Source organism: Urocitellus parryii, chromosome 1, assembly GCF_045843805.1.
Source record: "Urocitellus parryii isolate mUroPar1 chromosome 1, mUroPar1.hap1, whole genome shotgun sequence".
Classification (NCBI taxonomy): domain Eukaryota; kingdom Metazoa; phylum Chordata; class Mammalia; order Rodentia; family Sciuridae; genus Urocitellus; species Urocitellus parryii.
The window spans coordinates 127,622,727-127,641,853 of NC_135531.1; the positions used below are offsets into that span (position 1 = coordinate 127,622,727).

Genomic DNA, 19,127 nt, shown 5'->3' on the forward strand with positions numbered 1-19,127 from the left:
CATAAAAATAAATGAAAAAAGGTATCCTGTCCATCTACAACTAAAACAATTAAAAAAAAAACTGGCAATAGTAAGTCCTTCCTTATTTTAAATGTAAATGGCTTAAAGGTTCTAATAAAAAGATAGCATGGCTGAATAGATTAAATATGACATAATTATACATTATCTACAAAAGATTCACCTTAAAATTTGTCCTTAAAGGATGGAGGAGCTGGGGTTGTGGCTCAAAGGTAGAGCGCTTGACTAGCATGTGTGAGGCACTGGGTTCGATCCTCAGTACCACATTAAAAAAAAAATTAAAGGTTATCAAGTCCACCTATAACTAAAAACAAATAAATAAATATTTTTTTTAAAAAGTTAGGGCTGGGGTTGTGGCTCAGAGGTAGAGCGCTTGCCTCGAACGTGCAAGACCCTCGGTTCTATACTCAGTACCACATAAAAATAAATAAGTGAAATAAAGGTATTGTGTCCAACTACAACTAAAAAATAAATATCAAAAAGAAAGAAAGTTAAAGCATGGAAAGATGATAAGCCTCTACAAGTGAGAAACAAAGTAGAACAGAGGTGGCTGTTCTTCTATCAAACAAAATATATTTTAAGTCAAAAACTGCCAGAGGAGACAAAGAAGTCACTATAAACAAACAATTCACCTGGAATATATAACATCAGAAGACCCAAAAATGAAGCAAACATTGACAGAATTAAAGGAAGAAATAATTCCATGAAGAGATTTTATTACACTACTACACAATAATGGCAAGTGCAGCCATACAGAAGATAAATAAGGAAACAAGACTTCAACAACACTACAGATGAACTGAACTTAATAGACATATACAGAAAACACCACTTGTGAGGCTGGGATTGTGGCTCAGCGATAGAGCACTCGCCTAGCACTGGTAGGACCCGGGTTCGAACCTCAGCACCACGTAAAAATAAAGGCATTGTGTTGTGTCCATCTATACCTAAAAAATAAATGAGGGAGGGAGGGAGGGAGGGAGGGAGGGAGGGAGGGAGGGAGGGAGGAAGGAAGGAAGGAAGAGGGGCTGGGGATGTGGCTCAAGCGGTAGCGCGCTCGCCTGGCATGCGTGCGGCCCGGGTTCGATCCTCAGCACCACATACCAACAAAGATGTTGTGTCCGCCGAGAACTGAAAAATAAATATTAAAAATTCTCTCTCTCCCTCTCTCTCTCTCTCCTCTCTCACTCTCTCTTAAAAAAATAAAATAAAGAGAGAAAGAAAGAAATACATATTCTTCTATATGTGCACAGGGAACATTCTCCAAAATGAAACACTTTGTTGCAAAACAAGTCTTAATAAGTTATGGGGGGGGGGGGCTGGGGATGTGGCTAAAGCGGTAGCGTGCTCGCCTGGCATGCGCGCGGCGCTGGGTTCGATCCTCAGCACCACATACAAATGAAGATGTTGTGTCCGCCCAAAGCTAAAAAATAAATATTGAAAAATTCTCTCTCTCTCAAAAAAATAAAGGAAGGAAGGAAGGAAGGAAGGAAGGAAGGAAGGAAGGAAGGAAGGAAGGAAGGAAGGAAGGAAAAGGAAAGGAAAATTAAGTTATGGGGCTGGGGTTGAGGCTCAGTGATACAGTGCTTGCTTAACACATGTGAGGCACTGGATTCGATTCTCATCAGAAATTAAAAAAAGGTCTATCAAAAGGGCTGGGATTGTGACACAGTGGTAGATCACTTGCCTACCCAGTGTGAGGCACTGGGTTTGATTCTCATCATTGCATATAGATAGATAGACAGACAGACAGACAGACAGACACAGACAGATAAAAATAAAGGTCCTCAACAACTTAAAAAAAGGGCTCAGTAGTGTCCCTGGATTCAATCCCCAGTATCAAAAAACAAGACAGTAGGGCTGGGGATGTGGCTCAAGCGGTAGCGCGCTCGCTTGGCATGCATGCGGCCCGGTTCGATCCTCAGCACCACATACCAACAAAGATGTTGTGTCCGCCGAGAACTAAAATAAATAAATAAATTAAAAAAAAAAAAAACAAGATAGTAAACTATGAAGAATGAAATCACAGCCAGTATCTTCCAACCACAAAGGAAAGAAACTAAAAATCAATAGTAGTATGAAAACCTGAAGCTACAAATATGTGGAACTTAAATGCCATACCTTTTTTTTGGGAAAGCAGAGGGAACTGCAGATTGAACTCAGGGTCTCACGCTTGTTAGTCAAGCACTGACCTACATCCTCAACCCCAACAACACACTCTTGAACAACCAATAAGCCAAAGATATCATAAAGGAAATTAAAAATATCTTGAGACAAATGAAAACACAACAAAACTTATGGTATGCAGTAAAATCCCGCTATAATACAGCAGAGATTGAGACAGGATGATTGTAAATGAGAAAACCCTGGGCAACTTAGTGAGTCTCTGTCTCAAAATAAATTAAAAGGGATTGGGGATGTAGCTTAGTGGCAGAGCACTTGCCCACCATGCATGAGGCCCTTAGATATCATCTCAGTACAAAAGAAAAGAAAAACCTAAAGTCAACAAGTTTTACATCACACCTCAAACAGTTAAAAATAAATAAGTAATAAATTAAGCTCAAAGTTAGCTGAAGGGAAAAAAACGAAGTCTAGAGAAAAAAATAAAGAAAGAATAGAAAATAATACAAAAAAGCAGGGCTGAGAGTATAACTCTCATGTGTGCAAAGCCACGGTAATGCCAAAAGAAAAAACTTGACTATTCCAGTTGCTTTTTTGAAAAGAACAATCAATCAATCAATCAAAGTAAGTTTAAAGTCCTGGGCAACATTGAGAGAAAGAGAATCAATTAAAATCAGAAATAACCTGAATCACCAAGAAGAAAACAGATACATCCCTAGAAATATATAATCTATCAAGACTAAATGAAATGACTCATGAAGAAATAGAAAATCCGAGCAGACGACCTTCCAACAAAGAAAAACCTAGGATCATTGGAAGCCAAGGACTAACTCTGACAAAGAAAGCCAGACAAAAGATACTGCAAGAATGTTATAGACCAATATGCTTGTGACTACTGATGCAAAAATCTTCACAAAATACTAACAAACCAAACTCAACAGTAAATTGTAGGAATCACACTCATGACCAAATGTGATTTAATTCTGGGATGGTTGTTAAAAAAATGAATTATTAAATAGACCATATTAACAGGATAAATAATCCCACCCAAAATCATATGATCATTTCAATTGATGCACAGAAAGCATCTGACAAAATTCAACCACCACTCAGAAAGTCAAACTAGGAAAATCACATAAATACAATAAAGATGATATATGCAAAGATCCCAGCTAACATTAAATTCAATGGTGAAAAACTGAAGATACCTATTCTAGAGATGCCTTCAAAACAGTACTGAAAGCTCAAAGTAACTAGACAAGAAAAAGCATTCAAACTGGAAAGTAAGAAGCAAAATTTTCTGCAAAAACACAATCTTATATGTAGAAAATCCTAAATATTACATTAAAAATGTGGTAGAACAAATTCAGCAAAGCTGTAGAAGACAAAAGTAACACTAAAAAATCTTGCATTTCCAGCAGGGCGCAGTAGCTCACACCTGTAATCCCAAGGCTCCGGAGCCTGAGATAGAGCCTGAGATAGCAGAATCTCTACCAAAGTTCAAAGCTAGCCTCAGCAGCAGTGAGGCACTAAGTAACTCAGTGAGACCCAATCTCTAAGTAAAATACAAAACAGGGTTGGGGATGTGGCTCAGTAGTTGAGTGCCCCTCAGTTCAAGACCCAGTACAAAAAACAAACAAACAAAACAACAACAACACTAGAAGATATCCATACTACCAAAACAGGAATTGCAGTGAATGTGAAGTTTGTTTTGGTAGTATTCCTATCAAAATTCCAAAAACAGCCAGACACATTGGTGTGCACCTGTAGCATCAGCAGGAAGATTACTTGATCCCAAGTTCAAGGCTAGCTTGGGTACAACAAGACCCTGTTTCCAAAAAACAACAACAACAACAACAAAAAAAACACCAATATGGAACATGTTGTAGAAATAGAGAAAAACTCTTTAAAATTCATATGGAATTTCAAGAGAACCCCTAATTAAACAAAACAATCTTTAGGGAAAAGCTGGAGTCCTTACCCTATTTTCCAAACATATCCAAAGCTACGGCAATTAAACAATATAGTACCAGCATAAACATGGATATAAAGACTAACAGAATAGAGAGCCCTGAAATAAATAAACCATCACATACCCAGTCAAGTAGTTCTCAACAAGGGTAGCAATATTATTCTCAATGTGGGAAGATAATCAACAACCAACAGAGTGAAAAGACAACTTATGTAATAGGAGAAAATATCCACAAATTATGTATCAGATACAGTGGTTAATATTTATAATATATAAAGAACTGTCACAACTAATAATAACCAGGTTAAAATATGGGCAAAGGACTTGAACAGACTACTCTCCAAAGAAAATATACAAATGGCCAATAAACCCCTGAAAAGATGTTCAACACCAGAGAAATGCAAATCAAAACCATAACGGGATATCACCTCACCCCCATTAGTATGGCTACACTCAAAAAACAGAAAACAAGTTGTTAACAAGGATGCGAAGAGCTAAGAGCCCTTTTGCACAATCAATGGAATTTAAAATGGTGCATCAACTATGGAGAATATGGAAGTTCCTCAAAAACTTACAAGTAAAATTGCTATTAAAATTACAGGGTCTGGCGCTGTAAAACGTTTGCCTAGCATGTGTGAGGCACTGTGTTCAATTCTAGAACCACATAAAATAAAAAATTACAGGGCTGGGGTTGTGGCTCAGTGGTAGAGTACTTGCCTAGCACATGTGAGGCCCTGGGTTCAATCCCCAGCACCACATAAAAATAAATAAAATATTGTGTCCAATTAAAAAATAAATATTAAAAATTACTATGTGGGGTTGGGGTTGTGGCTCAGAGGTAGAGAGCTCGCCTACCAGGCATGAGGCACTGGGTTCGATCCTCAGCACCACATAACAATAAAATGAAGATATTGTGTCCATCTACAACTAAAAAAAAAAAAAATTTTTTTTTAAATTACTATGTAACCCAGCAATTTCACTTTTGGATTTATATCAAAAATAACTGAAAATCGATCTCAAAGAGCTATTGCACATCCACATTCACTGCTGCATTTATTATTCACAGGACAAGATGTGGAAGCAACCTAAATGTCCACTGACTAATAAATGAATAAGGAAAAGAAGAAGGGTGTCATTAGTAGTAGTGCATGCCTGTAATCCCAGCATCTCAGGAAACAGGGACAGAATGAGGAGGGGGTGTTGTGGTACAGATCAATGCCAGAGCATGTGCTTAGCTGCTTAGCATGCAAGAAGCCCTGGGTCCGATCCCCAACACCACATTGAAGGGGATTTAAAAAAAAAAAAAGGAAAGCTGAGGATATAGGTTAGTGATAGAGCACCTTCCCACCATGTGCCAGGGCCTGGGTTCAATCAATACAAGTGGAAAAAGAAAAAGTTCCTACGTCATGGATGGATCTTGAAAACAATATACAATGTTAAAGAAGCCAGATATAAAAGGGTCACACATTATCTGATTCTATTTCTAAGAACTATATGGAACTGGCAATAGATTGTTCCACATTTGTTCATGTGGACTTTTGCATACTCTGTGAAAAATACTAAAAACCACAAATTGTACTGTAAATTTTATGATGTGTGAATTATACTTCAATAAAGCTGAGAAGGGAAAATGTACTATGGTAAACAATTTCAGGACTCTCACATTTAAGGATACTTAATTTTATCCTCAGTGACTACACTGTACATTAATATCCTGATAGATTTTTACTGTTTCCCTCATACTGCTAAGGTAAGATACCCCTGGTATTTTTATCTACTTATAAATCTTCCAAAATGGATTTAATACACTTAAGATCTTCCCATAAGTACTACAGAACAGTTTCATTTTTTCTCCCAGAATATTCCTTTTGCTTACAGAATAGATAGATCTATCATAAGCTGTGATCAAAGGAATTTAAACTTCAAGCCCAAAGTTTCTCAATTACCTGCAATAACACATTGAGTCCCCAAAGCTAATAGATTTTCAAAGGTAGGAACAAAAACAAAAATGTTGCTGAGACTTACTAAAGGAAAAAGCGAGGAAAAGGTTTTGCTGAAAATATATATGGAAATGTGATTTTCAAAATTTCGTATCTTCTAGATAAAGCCTTTTCTTTTAGATGATCCTTCCCTTCCCAGTTTACAAATGACCTTTCCATTAAAACACATCAACTTCAGAAGAGGAACATCATAGGCACTTTTTCCAACCCCTTTCACCAAAGTCAGAAGTCCTTACCTGGTTCAGGGAGCTCAGCCTGGGGTGTCAAACTGGGAATTACTGGCTCCTTTTCCATATCTTCCACGCTTGCACTGGATTTATCACAAACATTCAAGGGCGGACCAACTGAATCTAAGTGGCTAGCATGATTTGGATCTGTCAGTGAGTCCTCTAGTATGTTTGTAGATGTTGGAGTTCTATTCTCTGGGAAATCATCCCGACCCTTCTGAACAGGGTCACTAGGAAGCAAGACCCCAAAGGCACCCTCAGAGTTCTCTTTCTCCTTAAACCTGTTAGTGCGCTTTCCAGGTTTTGTGCGCCTTTGGTTTAAACGCTGCCACCGCTTTTTAGGCACCACTTGATTTACCCCATTTAGTTCATCATTCTCACTATTCATTTCAGAGTCCAGCTCTGGGCCTTTTCTGTTCTCAAAGGGGGAACCCTTTACAAGAATTTTATCAGGTTCAGACTGTTTATCAAAATGTACATCAGAAAACTGAGCATCTTCACTTTTTAAATGTCCTGTTAATTGAAGAGTTTCTTCTTTACCAAGATCTTCTACCCCACCCTTGGATGGGCCATTCACAGAGCATCCACTCTCTGTGTCTCCCTGCAGTGCAGTCTCCAGAGTCACAGCTGGAAGCCGGTTCTGGTTCAGTTTTCTTTTTCGCTCTGTCTTTAAGGCTTTCCGGTTCATTGTATTCTTTGCCACCTGGGCTGAAAACACATCTCGAAATTTGGAGGATGGTTTTGATCGGGCACAGTTGCGCCTGGTAACACAGTTGGGACGACTTTTGCCAGAAGCAGGAAGGTCTCGTATGTCAGACACTATGCCAGGCAAGGAGGCAGACAATTCCCCAGAGAGCACAGAGTCACCACTAGAGTTAGGATGGGCTGAGTCCTGAGTGCCCTCTCCATTTTTTTCTGAATTGTGGGTGGAGCCTCCTGAAACCAAAACCTTAGATGCTGCCACAGGACTACTGGTAGTAGAACAGTCGCCACGAACAGGACTTCGATAAGAGACCAAATTTTGAGCAGTCATCAACCTTTGCTCCTTGGTCTTACTATCATGCATATCTTTCAACATCATTAGCAATGTACTAAACTTGTAGTCTGGTTCAATAGGTATATGATTCTGACTAGAAGCAGAAGAAAAAAGTAACGGTTTTGATGGCTTTGATGTTCCAGAGTCACTGACATCATCACTTAAGGATCTGTAAGAGAGTTCCTTCAATTCAGATAGAACATGTTTAACTACTGCTGTTTCTATGTCACTTGAATCCCTGGTTTTCTCATGCATGTTGTTCAGTAGTTTTAGCCCATCCACCTTTCCAGTTTTAGAAATGCTGGCCAAAGGAGAGCCTTTGGTATCAGAAGAGAAGCATTTCAAACCACAGTCCTCATTTGTACCTTGGGGTTCTACTATAACTGGATTTTCTTTATGTTTACACTTTATACTTCGGAACTTGGGCTGTTTGCTTTTCAAATGTAACAGAGCTTGATTTGTAGTACCACCCTTTATCAGTGTGTTTTCACTGGAAATGCTTGATGGTGTGTTAAGTTTTGGAGAGAGACCATCATTTCTAAACTCCGATTGGGTTTTGTGGACGAGAGTGGACACTTTAATATCAGTGAGATTAACCTGAGATGTCTCAGTTCCAGGATCTACTGTCTTTGTACAATCTAGTAAGTGGTCTGTATGTGAGTTAATCAGAGATTTCTGTTTTGCTTTCACCCTAGTGTTTGTGGCAGGATACCTAGAATACTTCATCTTTTCATTTTTCTGCATGGATAACATGTTCTCTCTTCTATCAAACGTATCTGTAATTTCAAGGACACTGTTATCAGACTCTGAGCTGTGTTCTACAGGGTCCAGATCACTACTTCCATCATCAGAAGTGGTACAGATACTGATGGAATCGCTTCGCTTTTCCTCATCACCAGCTCCAATATAACAGAGCTGTACTTTTGAACTACACACCAGACCTCGCTGAAGTTTCTTTTTCTCCCCAGAATGTTTAGAGATCAAGGCACCCTCAGACAAGCCCAATAAAGAATCACAATTTGGAGTCTCAAATTCTTTCTTTGCACTGTTTTTGCCACACGAAGAAAACAGGAAACTTCCTGGGGCAGTGCTGGACCCTGTGAGGCTGTTTGCTATCCTTGAAAGTTCATTAGAGGCCTGCTTATCAGATACATCCCCAGAGATAAAGTTTAGGGCAAGGTTCTCTGGAATCTTACCCCTCCGTTCTTCCTTATGTGCTTCAAATTGCATGACGCTTTTTTTCACACTAGTCCTTTTTGGATTATCAGAGCTCTTTCTGGCTCGAGACTTAGCACAGGGCTTTTCCTTCTCATCTGCAGAATGCTCAGAATCAAAAGCCAGAGATTTCAAGCAGCCATTAAGCAACAGATCATGTTCTGATTCTGGATCATTTGCACAGTCCTCAAATGGCATATCCTCCTCACTGTCCAACTTGCCTGAACTAGTGACACATTTTCGGTTCTTTGACCCTTTAGGAACATCATATTGTTCAGCAAGACCAACACTGGCTTCCCATTTACTCAAAATTTTCTGAGGAACCTTAAATGTAAACGAGAAAAAGCACAACACTTATCAGAGAAATGTGAGGCGACACTGGAAGAAAATGAATAAACATCTTTCAAATCAGAAGCTTGTCTAAACTTTGTTGCACTTCTTCAACGTCTTATTATGAGACTTGTCAGGAAGTTATCATGTTGATTTACCCTCAGTTTACCTAAAAGGGATTCCCCAACAATACTTCTGTCAATAAGATTCATCATTAGAGGAGAATTAGTGTCATAAATTCTCTGCCCTTCTTGGATTTATAAACAAAAAGAAGTAGCCATTACTCAGACTACAACTGAAAATATTACATTTCTAAATCAGACCTTCCTTACTTACTCCTCTATAACTTAGAATAAGGATTTATTTTCTTCCTGACTTATGAAGGGCATGCACATGCTCAGATGCAAAAGAAAGAAAAAGTTTAAAGATGAATATGAAAATATAGGCCAGGAGGAAAGAAGAGATCAGATCTAATTCTAAGAAACCTGAATTTTAAAATTCTACCTCTCACTAGGGCATAGCTAAATACATACAAAGTGGATTATGCCCAATTTATCTCTGGGGCATGATTATGTAGTACAGAGACACTTGGGTATAACAAAATACATGTGTTTTTTTCTAGAATCTTCACAGCATGAGGACATTTGAGGCTCTGTGAAACATATCTAATTTTCTAGGCTCTTTCTTTCCTTGGCTCCATACAATAGATACTAGTCAAGTATTAACACTGTTAACTCTAAGTGTTCACAATTAATTTTAATACTTGTGAAAAAGATGTCCTGCTGAGAATGTAAAACTGTCACTAAAGAGGCACTAAACTATGTGGTCTCTTTTATATGCAAATATACCCACTAATGCTCATGTCTCTGACTAAAGTAAATCAATGTTCCAGAACAAGAAAGTATTAGATAAATCCTATGAAAAGAAGGGTGATAAATCTACCTAGCTAAAAGCATAAAATAAAAATTTTGACAATTTCCTACCAATAACCATCCAAAATAATAGCAAGTTAAACTCCTTCATCCTAACAACATATACTAATAGTTTTTATATTATCAAACTTATACCAGGGTATTTTATACTTACTTCTAATCAGAACAGTTCTACAAGGTATGTTATTAGACAGTTTTAGAGATAAAGATGAGTCTAAAAAGAACGTATAAAAGTGATAGACCCTGTATACTAATTTAAAATTATCCTAATCATAGTTTTTTTGCAAAAAATCTAAAAGTACTTATTTATACATAGTATATATACACAGTGAAGTAAGAAACAAACTAAGAATTATTTCTTCTTCTAAAGTGACTATAAAAGTAAGAACTGGTGCTGAGCACAGAGGGGCACACCTGTAATCCCAGTGCTTGGGAGGCTAAGACAGGAGGATCTTGAGTTCAATGCCAGCCTCAGCAACGGTGAGGTGCTAAGCAATTCAGAGAGACCCTGTCTCTAAATAAAAACAAAATAGGGCTGGGGATGTGGCTCAGAGTGCCCCTGAGTTCAATCCCTGGTACCAAAACAAAACAAAAACACGTAAGCAAAATAATTGACTATTAGGCTGGGGATGTGGCTCAAACGGTAGCATGCTCGCCTGGCATGCGTGTGGCCCGGGTTCGATCCTCAGCACCACATACAAAGATGTTGTGTCTGCCGAAAAACTAAAAAAAAAAAAAATAATAAATATTAAAAAATTCTCTAGGGGCTGGGGATGTGGCTCCAGCGGTAGCGCGCTCGCCTGGCATGCGTGCGGCCCGGTTCGATCCTCAGCACCACATACCAACAAAGATGTTGTGTCTGCTAAAAACTAAAAAATAAAAAAAATTAAAAAAAAAAAAAAAAGAATTGACTATAAAAAAAAATTAATTCATACTGAGAAAGAATACTGATTGTTAGGAGCTAGGGGAAAAAAGAAATAGTAAGTTACTATTTAATGGAGACAAAGTTTCACTTCTAGCAAATGAAAAGCATTAAGAGACCCAGAGACATAGCTCAGTGGTAGAGTGTTTTCCTACAATGCATGAAACCCTGGGTTTGATACCCAATACCACCAACATATATATTTTACATAGATAATTTTACATCATAAATTGTAACTAAAATATGATTAAAATGATTAATTTGATGCTATATGTATTTTAACACAACAAAATTGGAGGGAAAAATTAAAAGAAAAATTTTCTTAGCCAACATTAACTTCAAGCAAAAGAAATAAATGTTCATGATTAAAATATATCCAGGTTTTGAAAGAATGAATTCAACACTGATAAAACATTAAAAAAATTGTTAAAAAGCTGATTATTCTGATTTTTAAGAGAAATAATTAGTCCAGAGGGTGAGAAGTAGAATATTTCATTTTAATGATCACTTTCCTCTTGCATAAGAAATAATCAAAAAAGACTGGTCAGGTGGTATTGTATTGTAGCTTCTCTTAGAGACAAGGCAGAGGTATCTAAAGTCATTTCTTCAAAAACAATGTAAAGTATTTCAAAAGCTTACTTCACCCTTATCCCTGCAAAAAACCTGCTTACTAGCTATTTTCTCAAAGATACCCTACTAACAAAGACAATGGCTTATATTTCAAGAACAATGCTTCTCCTCTCTGCCAACCTACAAGTAGATAATTTTTTTAAGAAGCCCCTTATTTAGATTTTATTTTTACCTTATGCCTATATCCTTTTTCTTTCTGCTTTCCTCTTTTCCTAAGGACAGGTAGTTCTTCAAATTGATGCCTGCCTTCAAACATGACGATTGCTTTTCCAGCCACCCAGGCTCTTTCAGAAGGGTCTCCAAAAGCCTCCACGTAATATTCCCGATATGGTCTCCGATTGGCAACTAGATAAGGATAAAAATCAGTGTCACTACTTCATCATCTAGAAAATACTCTTACCCCTACTGCCAAAGATGCTTAGTCTCTAGTGACAATCAATTAACATGATAAAATACCAACAGAACCAGACAATTGGGAGTAGATCACATAGAAGAAAAATTATATTCAATTTATATGGCAAGAAAATGCATGAGAGTTTTTGAAAATATCAGTAGTTTAGTCTAAGTATATGTTAGGGATCAGTTAGAAAGAGACATGGAGGCACATGCCTGTAATCCCAGCTACTCAGAAGACTAATACTGGAGAAATCTCTCAAGTCCAAGGTGGCCTCATCAATCTAGTGAGACTGAGACTCTGTCTCAAAATACAAAGGACTGGAGACACAGTTCAATCATAGAGTGCCCCTGGTTCAATTTCCAGTACCAAAACCTCAAACAAACTGGTTAATTAGCTAACAGTAAAACAAACTAAGGGAGTAGTTAACAAAATTCATCATCAGCTTATAATGTTCGACAGCCTCACCAGACACAGTGGTGCATGCCTGGAGTCCCAGTGGCTCAGGATGCTGCAACAAGAGAATCACGAGTTCAAAGCAAGCCTCAGCAACAGCTAGGCACCAGACAACTCAGTGAGACCTTGTCTCTAAATAAAACACAAAATAGGGCTAGGGATGAGGCTCAGTGGTCGAGTACTCCTCCTGAGATCAATCCCTGGTACCAAACCAAAAAAAAAGGGGGGGGGGGTACTATAGCTTCATTGTCAAAAAATAACGTACATAAAGTAAGTTGCAGCAATACAAACAATAATCAAAAAAAAAAAAGAACAAATGACTAAGAACACTAGAAACACTACAGTAAAATATATAAGGCAAGAAACGTGATACAAAGCATTAACATTAATGTAGTAGCTTTCTGGGCCAGATACTATACGAGGTCCTTTTTCCCTAGAAATAAGTAGTATGGTCCCAATTACATAGACACACTAAGTTTAAAGTTATTCAGACAGCAAACTTGTAGTCAAATACCTGCTTTGGAAATCTAAACAGCAAAAAAGAAAAGAAATGAAATGAAATCCAGGGAGTCCACAGTTTCTTCATTTCCTAAGTTCTATGTGTACAATGACCAAGATAAATAAAAACTGTATGCTAAGAAAAGATATTTGAATTCATCTAGTATATATCTCCCACAAGTTTAGCATTTTAGCATCTTTCTATTTTTTTTAAAAAAAGGTTACAGGGCTAGGGTTGTGGCTCAGTGGTAGAGTGCTCATCTAGCATGTGAGGCCCTGGGTTCGACCTTCAGCACCAGGTAAAAATAAAAGATATTGTATCCAACTACACCTAAAAAATAAATATTAAAAAAAAAATTTTTAAAGAGAGTGAGAGTGAGAGAAAGAGAGAGAGAGAGAGAAAATTTTTCCCCTAAAAACGGGCTGGGGATGTGGCTCAAGCGGTAGCGTGCTCGCCTGGCATGCGTGCGGCCCGGGTTCGATCCTCAGCACCACATACCAACAAAGATGTTGTGTCCGCCGAGAACTAAAAAATAAATATTAAAAATTCTCTCTCTCTCTCTCTCCTCTCTCACTCTCTCTTTAAAAAAAAAAAAAAAGAAAAGAAAAAGGTTACAGCAGGGTTTGTGGCTTAGTGGTAGAGCACTCGCCTAACATGTGAGGCACTGGGTTCGGGTTCGATCCTCAGCACATAAAAAAAATAAATAAAGGTACTATGTCCAACTACAACTTATATATAAAGAACCTGTTAAAAAAGGTTATAAAAGTAATTAAAGAGGTTTAGCAATTTGTTGCTTTTTCAAAAAGAAAAGGATAATCATTATATGTAAAAATTAACTTTAACTTGAATCTAGTTCCCTTATTATAATCCACATCCTATTTGCCTATTTGGTTTTTTTTTTTTTTTTTTTTTTTTGCAGCACTAGAGATTAAATTCAGGGGAGTTCTACTACTAAGCTCTACATCCTCAGTCCTTTTTACTATTTTATTTTGAGACTGGGTCTTGCTAAATTGTCCAACTTGGCCTCAAACTTCAAGCCTCCTCCTTCAGTCTCTCTAGTAACTGAGACTATTGTGGCATGGGATTACAGTATATGCAATCACTTACAGTCATAATCCGGTTAAAAACACAGAAAGAATCTAGATGTCTCTAAAACATTAGGGAAACTTTCTTCAGAATGCATGAAAGAGAAAATGGAAGAGAGATTTAAAAGTGAACATGAAAAAATAAAGAGATTTCAAAATGCCTATTTTCTGCAGTAACTAAAGAATAGAAAACATCAAGGTATTTCAACAGCAGTCTGTCTTTTAATAGCTATTTTCTTTCTCTCTTTCTCTTTGTTTCTAATTCCTTCCTTCCTATCTTTCAGTACTACGGATTGAACTAAAGATGCTGTACACTGACCTACATAATTCATTCATGAGAATCGAAGCAAGAAGTACCCTACCACTGAGCAACAAACGTCTCCAGCCCTTTATTTTTTATTTTGAGATGATCTCACTAACTTCCCCAATGTGGCCATGAACTTAAAAATTCTTGCCTCAGCTTGTAGAGACCCTGAGTTTACAGGCATGTGCCACAGTAACTGGCATAAATGCCAATTTCAAAAGTGTATACATGCTAGACATTATGGCACATACCTGTATTCTCAGAGGCTGAGATAGAAAGATTCCAAGTTCAAAAGTCAGCCATGCCTGAACAATTTTTGAAGGCAAACAGATTGTGAGGGAGAGCATACCACGATAAGGGTCTGCAAATCTCAATAGCATGCATGAATGAAAAAAAAAAATTAAAACCACAAGTAGTTGGGGATAGTGATGTATGCCTGTAACCTCAGCAACTTGGGAGACTAAAATAGGAAGATTGCTAGTTCAAAGCCAGCCTCAGCAACTTACTGACTTATAGTCTCAAAATAAAATAAAATAAAAAGGGCTGGGAATGTAGCTCAATGGTTAAGCTGGGTTAAATCTCTAGTACAAAAAAACAAAAACCCACAAGTAGGGCTGGGGATGTGGCTCAAGCGGTAGCGCGCTCGCGTGGCATTCGTGCAGCCCGGGTTCGATTCTTAGCACCACATACCAACAAAGATGTTGTGTCCGCTGAGAACTAAAAAATAAATATTAAAAAATTCTCTCTCTCTCTCTCTCTCTCTCTCTCTCTCTCTCTCTCTCTCTCTCTCTCTCTCTCTCTCCCCCTCTCTCTTTAAAAAAAAAAAAAGAATAAGATTGTTGAGGTGCAATTAATTTGGAGATGCACAGGTCTCCTTATTAAAAAAAAAAAAACCCACAAGTAGTTCTCAGAACACTAAAATAATAAAAGAAAAGAAACTAAACAAGGTTAGGCACAAGGCAGAGCTAAAAGAACTTGCATTGCAGGTTAAAAGTTTAGCCATTATCCTGTTGGCAATAAGAAGTCTCTTTTAAACTCTTTTAAACTGAAGAAGAACAGGCTCAGTTTCACATCTTAAATAAACTTCTTTGACCTCTATGTAACACATTAAGGGGAAACAGGAGTCTCAGTAGACCAGAGATCACCAAAAAGAGTAAAGATGAGTATACTAGTATCTAATCTAGGGCAGGGGCAATGGAAAGAACACAATTCAAAGGACTTTTTAAAAATTTATGGGGCTGGGGATGTGGCTCAAACGGTAGCGAGCTCGCCTGGCATGCGTGCGGCCCGTGTTCGATCCTCAGCACCACAAACAAACAAAGATGTTGTGTCCGCCGAAAACTAAAAAATATTTTTAAAAAAAATTTAAAGCATTTGACATATATTCAATAAATCAGATAAAATAGGTACTTAGACAACCTTTATAGAATCACTTTTCACAATAGCTAAAAGGTAAAAACAACCTAAATGTTCATTGATGGCCAAATAGCTAAACAAAATGTGATCTAAAATGGAAAATTATCCAGTCTACTAAAAGAATGAAACTCTGCCCGGGAAATGGTGGCACATGACTGTAACTAACAGTAACTAGGGAGGCTGGAGGCAAGAGAATCTCTCAAGTTCAAGGCTGTGACCCTGTCTCAAAACAAACAAAAAATATGGGAGTGGGGGAGGCAAGAAATAGAGCTCAGTGGTAGAAAGCTCCTGGGTTTAATCCCCAGTACGAATAAATACTTACCCATATACATATTTTTTAACATTTATATTTTAGAAGTAGTTGGTCACAATACCTTTTATTTATTTGTTTATTTATTTGTTTGTTTGTTTGTTTTTATGGGTTCTGAAGATTGAACCCAGGGCCTCACATGTGCTAGGCGAGCACTCTACCACTGAGCCACAACCCCAGCCCAAACACTTAAACAAATAAATGCAAGCTTATTCAGGCATTTATTTATTTAAGTATGTATGTAAATGCCTGAGTAAGCCTGCACTTGCCATTCTCTGTATCTCTGCCATGTTAACACACAGAAAGAAGCTGGCTGGCTATAAGCCAGGAAGAAAGCCTGTAAGACAGAACAACAAGCTGGCAACTTGATCTTGTACTTCCCAGACTCTAGAGCTATAAGAAATAAACTGTTTAGACTCCAGACACAGTTACACCAGCCTGTAATTCCAGAGGCTCAAGCTGAGGCAGGAGGACTACAAATTCAAAGACAGCCTAAGCAAAAGCAAGGCACTAAGGAATTCGATGATACTCTGTATCTAAATAGAATACAAAATAGTGCCAGAGATGTGGCTCAGTGGTCAAGCTCCAGGAACCGCCCTACCCGCCAAAAAATAAATAAACTGTTTAAGTCCCCCAGTCTAAGGCATTTGGTTATAAGAGACTAAGCAGAAACAAGGGCAAACATTTGAAGGGAAAAAAAAAAAAAAAACTTTTAAAGGTAAGCAGAAAACGATCAAGCAAAAGACAACATAAAGATTAAAGTAAGGGCTATTTGCAATGATGATACATGCCTGTAATTCTGTAATTTGGGAGGCTGAAACAGAAGGACTGCCAATGCCAAGTACAAGGTAGGCCTTAGAAACTTAGTGAGATACCTGCTCAAAATGAAATAAATAAAAAGGGTGAGGATATTACTCAGTGAAAGAACACTTGTCTAGCATGCTCAAGACAGTGGGTTCAGCCCCTAATTAGGGAGGTTATGAGGGGGTGACTACTATAAAAACAACATGAGACAAGGAGGAGATAGATAGTGAACTAAAAGGAAAGAGGAGAGAGTTTACAATACTTAGTTTAAAAGAAAAAAAAGAAAGAATGAGTATCCACTGGATTACCACATCACTAATGGCTCTGCTTAGATAATAAAGAGGACTATAGACTTCAGTGAGTTCAGAAACAAATGGTAATAAAAAAGTGGTATAAGTCAATGTTTCCTATAAGCACAGTTATGAAGGATGACAGTTTTCCATGTGAAGGAAAATAAAGTGTGATGAATAGGGATGTTGTTTTGGTTTGGTTTTTCGGGGGTGGTGGTGGTGGTGGTGGTGGTGGTGGTTGCTGTTTTTAACCAGGGATTGAACTCAGGGGCACTCAACCACTGAGCCACATCCCCAGCCCTATTTTTTGTATTTTTATGTACAGGCAGGGTCTCACTGAGTTGCTTAGCACCTCAAGTTGCTGAAGCAGGCTCTGAACTCGTGATCCTCCTGTCTCAGCCTCCCAAGCCACTGGTATTACAGACATGTACGTGTACCACCACACCTGGCCATGGGTAGGGTTATTAGGACACTAAGTATATTCAAATATTAGTTCCCTCCATCCCATAAAGAGATACATTCATTCTTTAATCTAAAAAACAAAGAGGGCTAGAATTGTGGCTCAGAGGTAGAGCACTCGCCTAGCACACTTGAGGCACTGGGTTCAATCCTCAGCACCACATAAAAATAAAATAAAGGTATTATCTCCACCTACAATTAAAAAATAAACATTAAAAAAAAAGTTTTACTATTTCCCCAGTAGGGAGCTATTTAAAGTCAACTCTTCTGGGAAGCTCTTTCAATTTTAAAAAATAATTTTAACCTTTTATAGATCCCCCAAAATGGTATCTTCCTGCCAGCAATAGCACTTGCTCTTGGTGTGACCACATTCTTTATAAAAGAGAGAGGGGGGGGGATTTTTTAATACTTATTTTTTAGTTTTCTGAGGACACAACATCTTTCTTTGTATGTGGTACAGAGGATCGAACCCGGGCCGCACACATGCCAGGCGAGCACGCTACCGCTTGAGCCACATTCCCAGCCCACGCATTCTTTTACTTACAGAACAGACCAAATAGGAGTACTCAAATCCTATATTAGACTTACAATCATCAGCACCCTCAGTCACCCCCTAATGTTAACATTAGAAGGGTGCTCTTCTTCCCATTGAGGCCAAACCCTCACTTCCATATATATCCCTTCTGTATTCCTTCTCAGAATTCTTGTGGTATGATCCCGTGTGTTCAGTCTCAGTCTACTTCCAGAATAGTTAGCACTTCTCAGCAGCACAGCACTAACTGCATAATCGACACTATTTCTTTTCTTTCCTTGCAGTAGTAGAGATAAACCCAAGGGCTTCTGCACTCTACTGCTGAGTTTTATAGCCAGCCCCAAAGAATTCTTTTTTTTTTTTTTTAAAGAATTGGACAGCAGGTCTGAGGAAGGACCCAGGGATCTGCATTTTATTTATTTGTTTTTATCTTTTTGTAGTTGTAGATGAACAGCATGCCTTTATTTTGTTTGTTTATATGTGATGCTAAGGATCAAACCCACTGCAGCACTCATGATAGGCAAGTGTTCTGCCACTGAGCTACAGCCCCAGCCCAAGAATTCCATTTTAAAAACTCCATCTGGATCTCCTTTAGCTCTTTAGTTGTAACATCATCTCTTCTCTACCTCTATCTACATTTCTCAAACTAGTCCGATTCGATTTCTGTCACAACTGAACCACCAAAAGGTTTGCAATGTCCATCTCCTTATAAAAAAATGGACATTTTATTTCTAGGCAATGTTCAATAAATGGGACAATTTCTTTCTTAAAGTGATTCTAGTCACCATATACCACATTCTCCTGGTGTTCTTCTACGTGAGACTTTTTTTTTTTTAAATGTTTGAGGGGATAATGGGGATACTAGGGATTGAACCCAAGGGTACTCTATGACTTAGCAACATCACCAGCCCTTCTTATTTTACTTTGAGACAGGGTCTTGCTAAACTGCCTGTGCTGGACTTGAATTTGCAATCTTCCTGCCTCGAACTGTCCCAAGTATGGGAATTACAGGTGTGCACCATGGCACTCAGCCTGAGTCTTTTTCATTTCTTTTGCATGCTCAGTCTCCTCCATAATAGACCTTAACTGTTAGCTGCCTCAAAGCCACCCTTTTTGTCAATGCATATTTTGTAGGAAGGCAATCTCAACCAAGCTTTGCCATGCCTCCAACCAAC

General features: G+C 38.1%; 1 protein-coding gene across 6 annotated transcripts in view; it reads right to left on the bottom strand.

Moving 5' to 3' along the window:
- Positions 1 to 19,127, bottom strand: part of Nsd1 (nuclear receptor binding SET domain protein 1) — a 142,425-nt gene that overhangs the window by 78,199 nt on the left and 45,099 nt on the right. For 5 of the 6 annotated variants that reach the window (XM_026398225.2, XM_026398223.2, XM_026398224.2 and 2 more), the window contains exons 4-5: positions 11,576 to 11,748; positions 6,348 to 8,913 (exon numbers count right to left, since the gene is read on the bottom strand). In XM_026398225.2, the coding sequence (XP_026254010.2) occupies positions 6,348 to 8,913; positions 11,576 to 11,748 (2,739 nt within the window). The remainder of the gene's footprint in view (positions 1 to 6,347; positions 8,914 to 11,575; positions 11,749 to 19,127) is intronic. The other variant, XM_026398227.2, reaches the window with a different exon arrangement.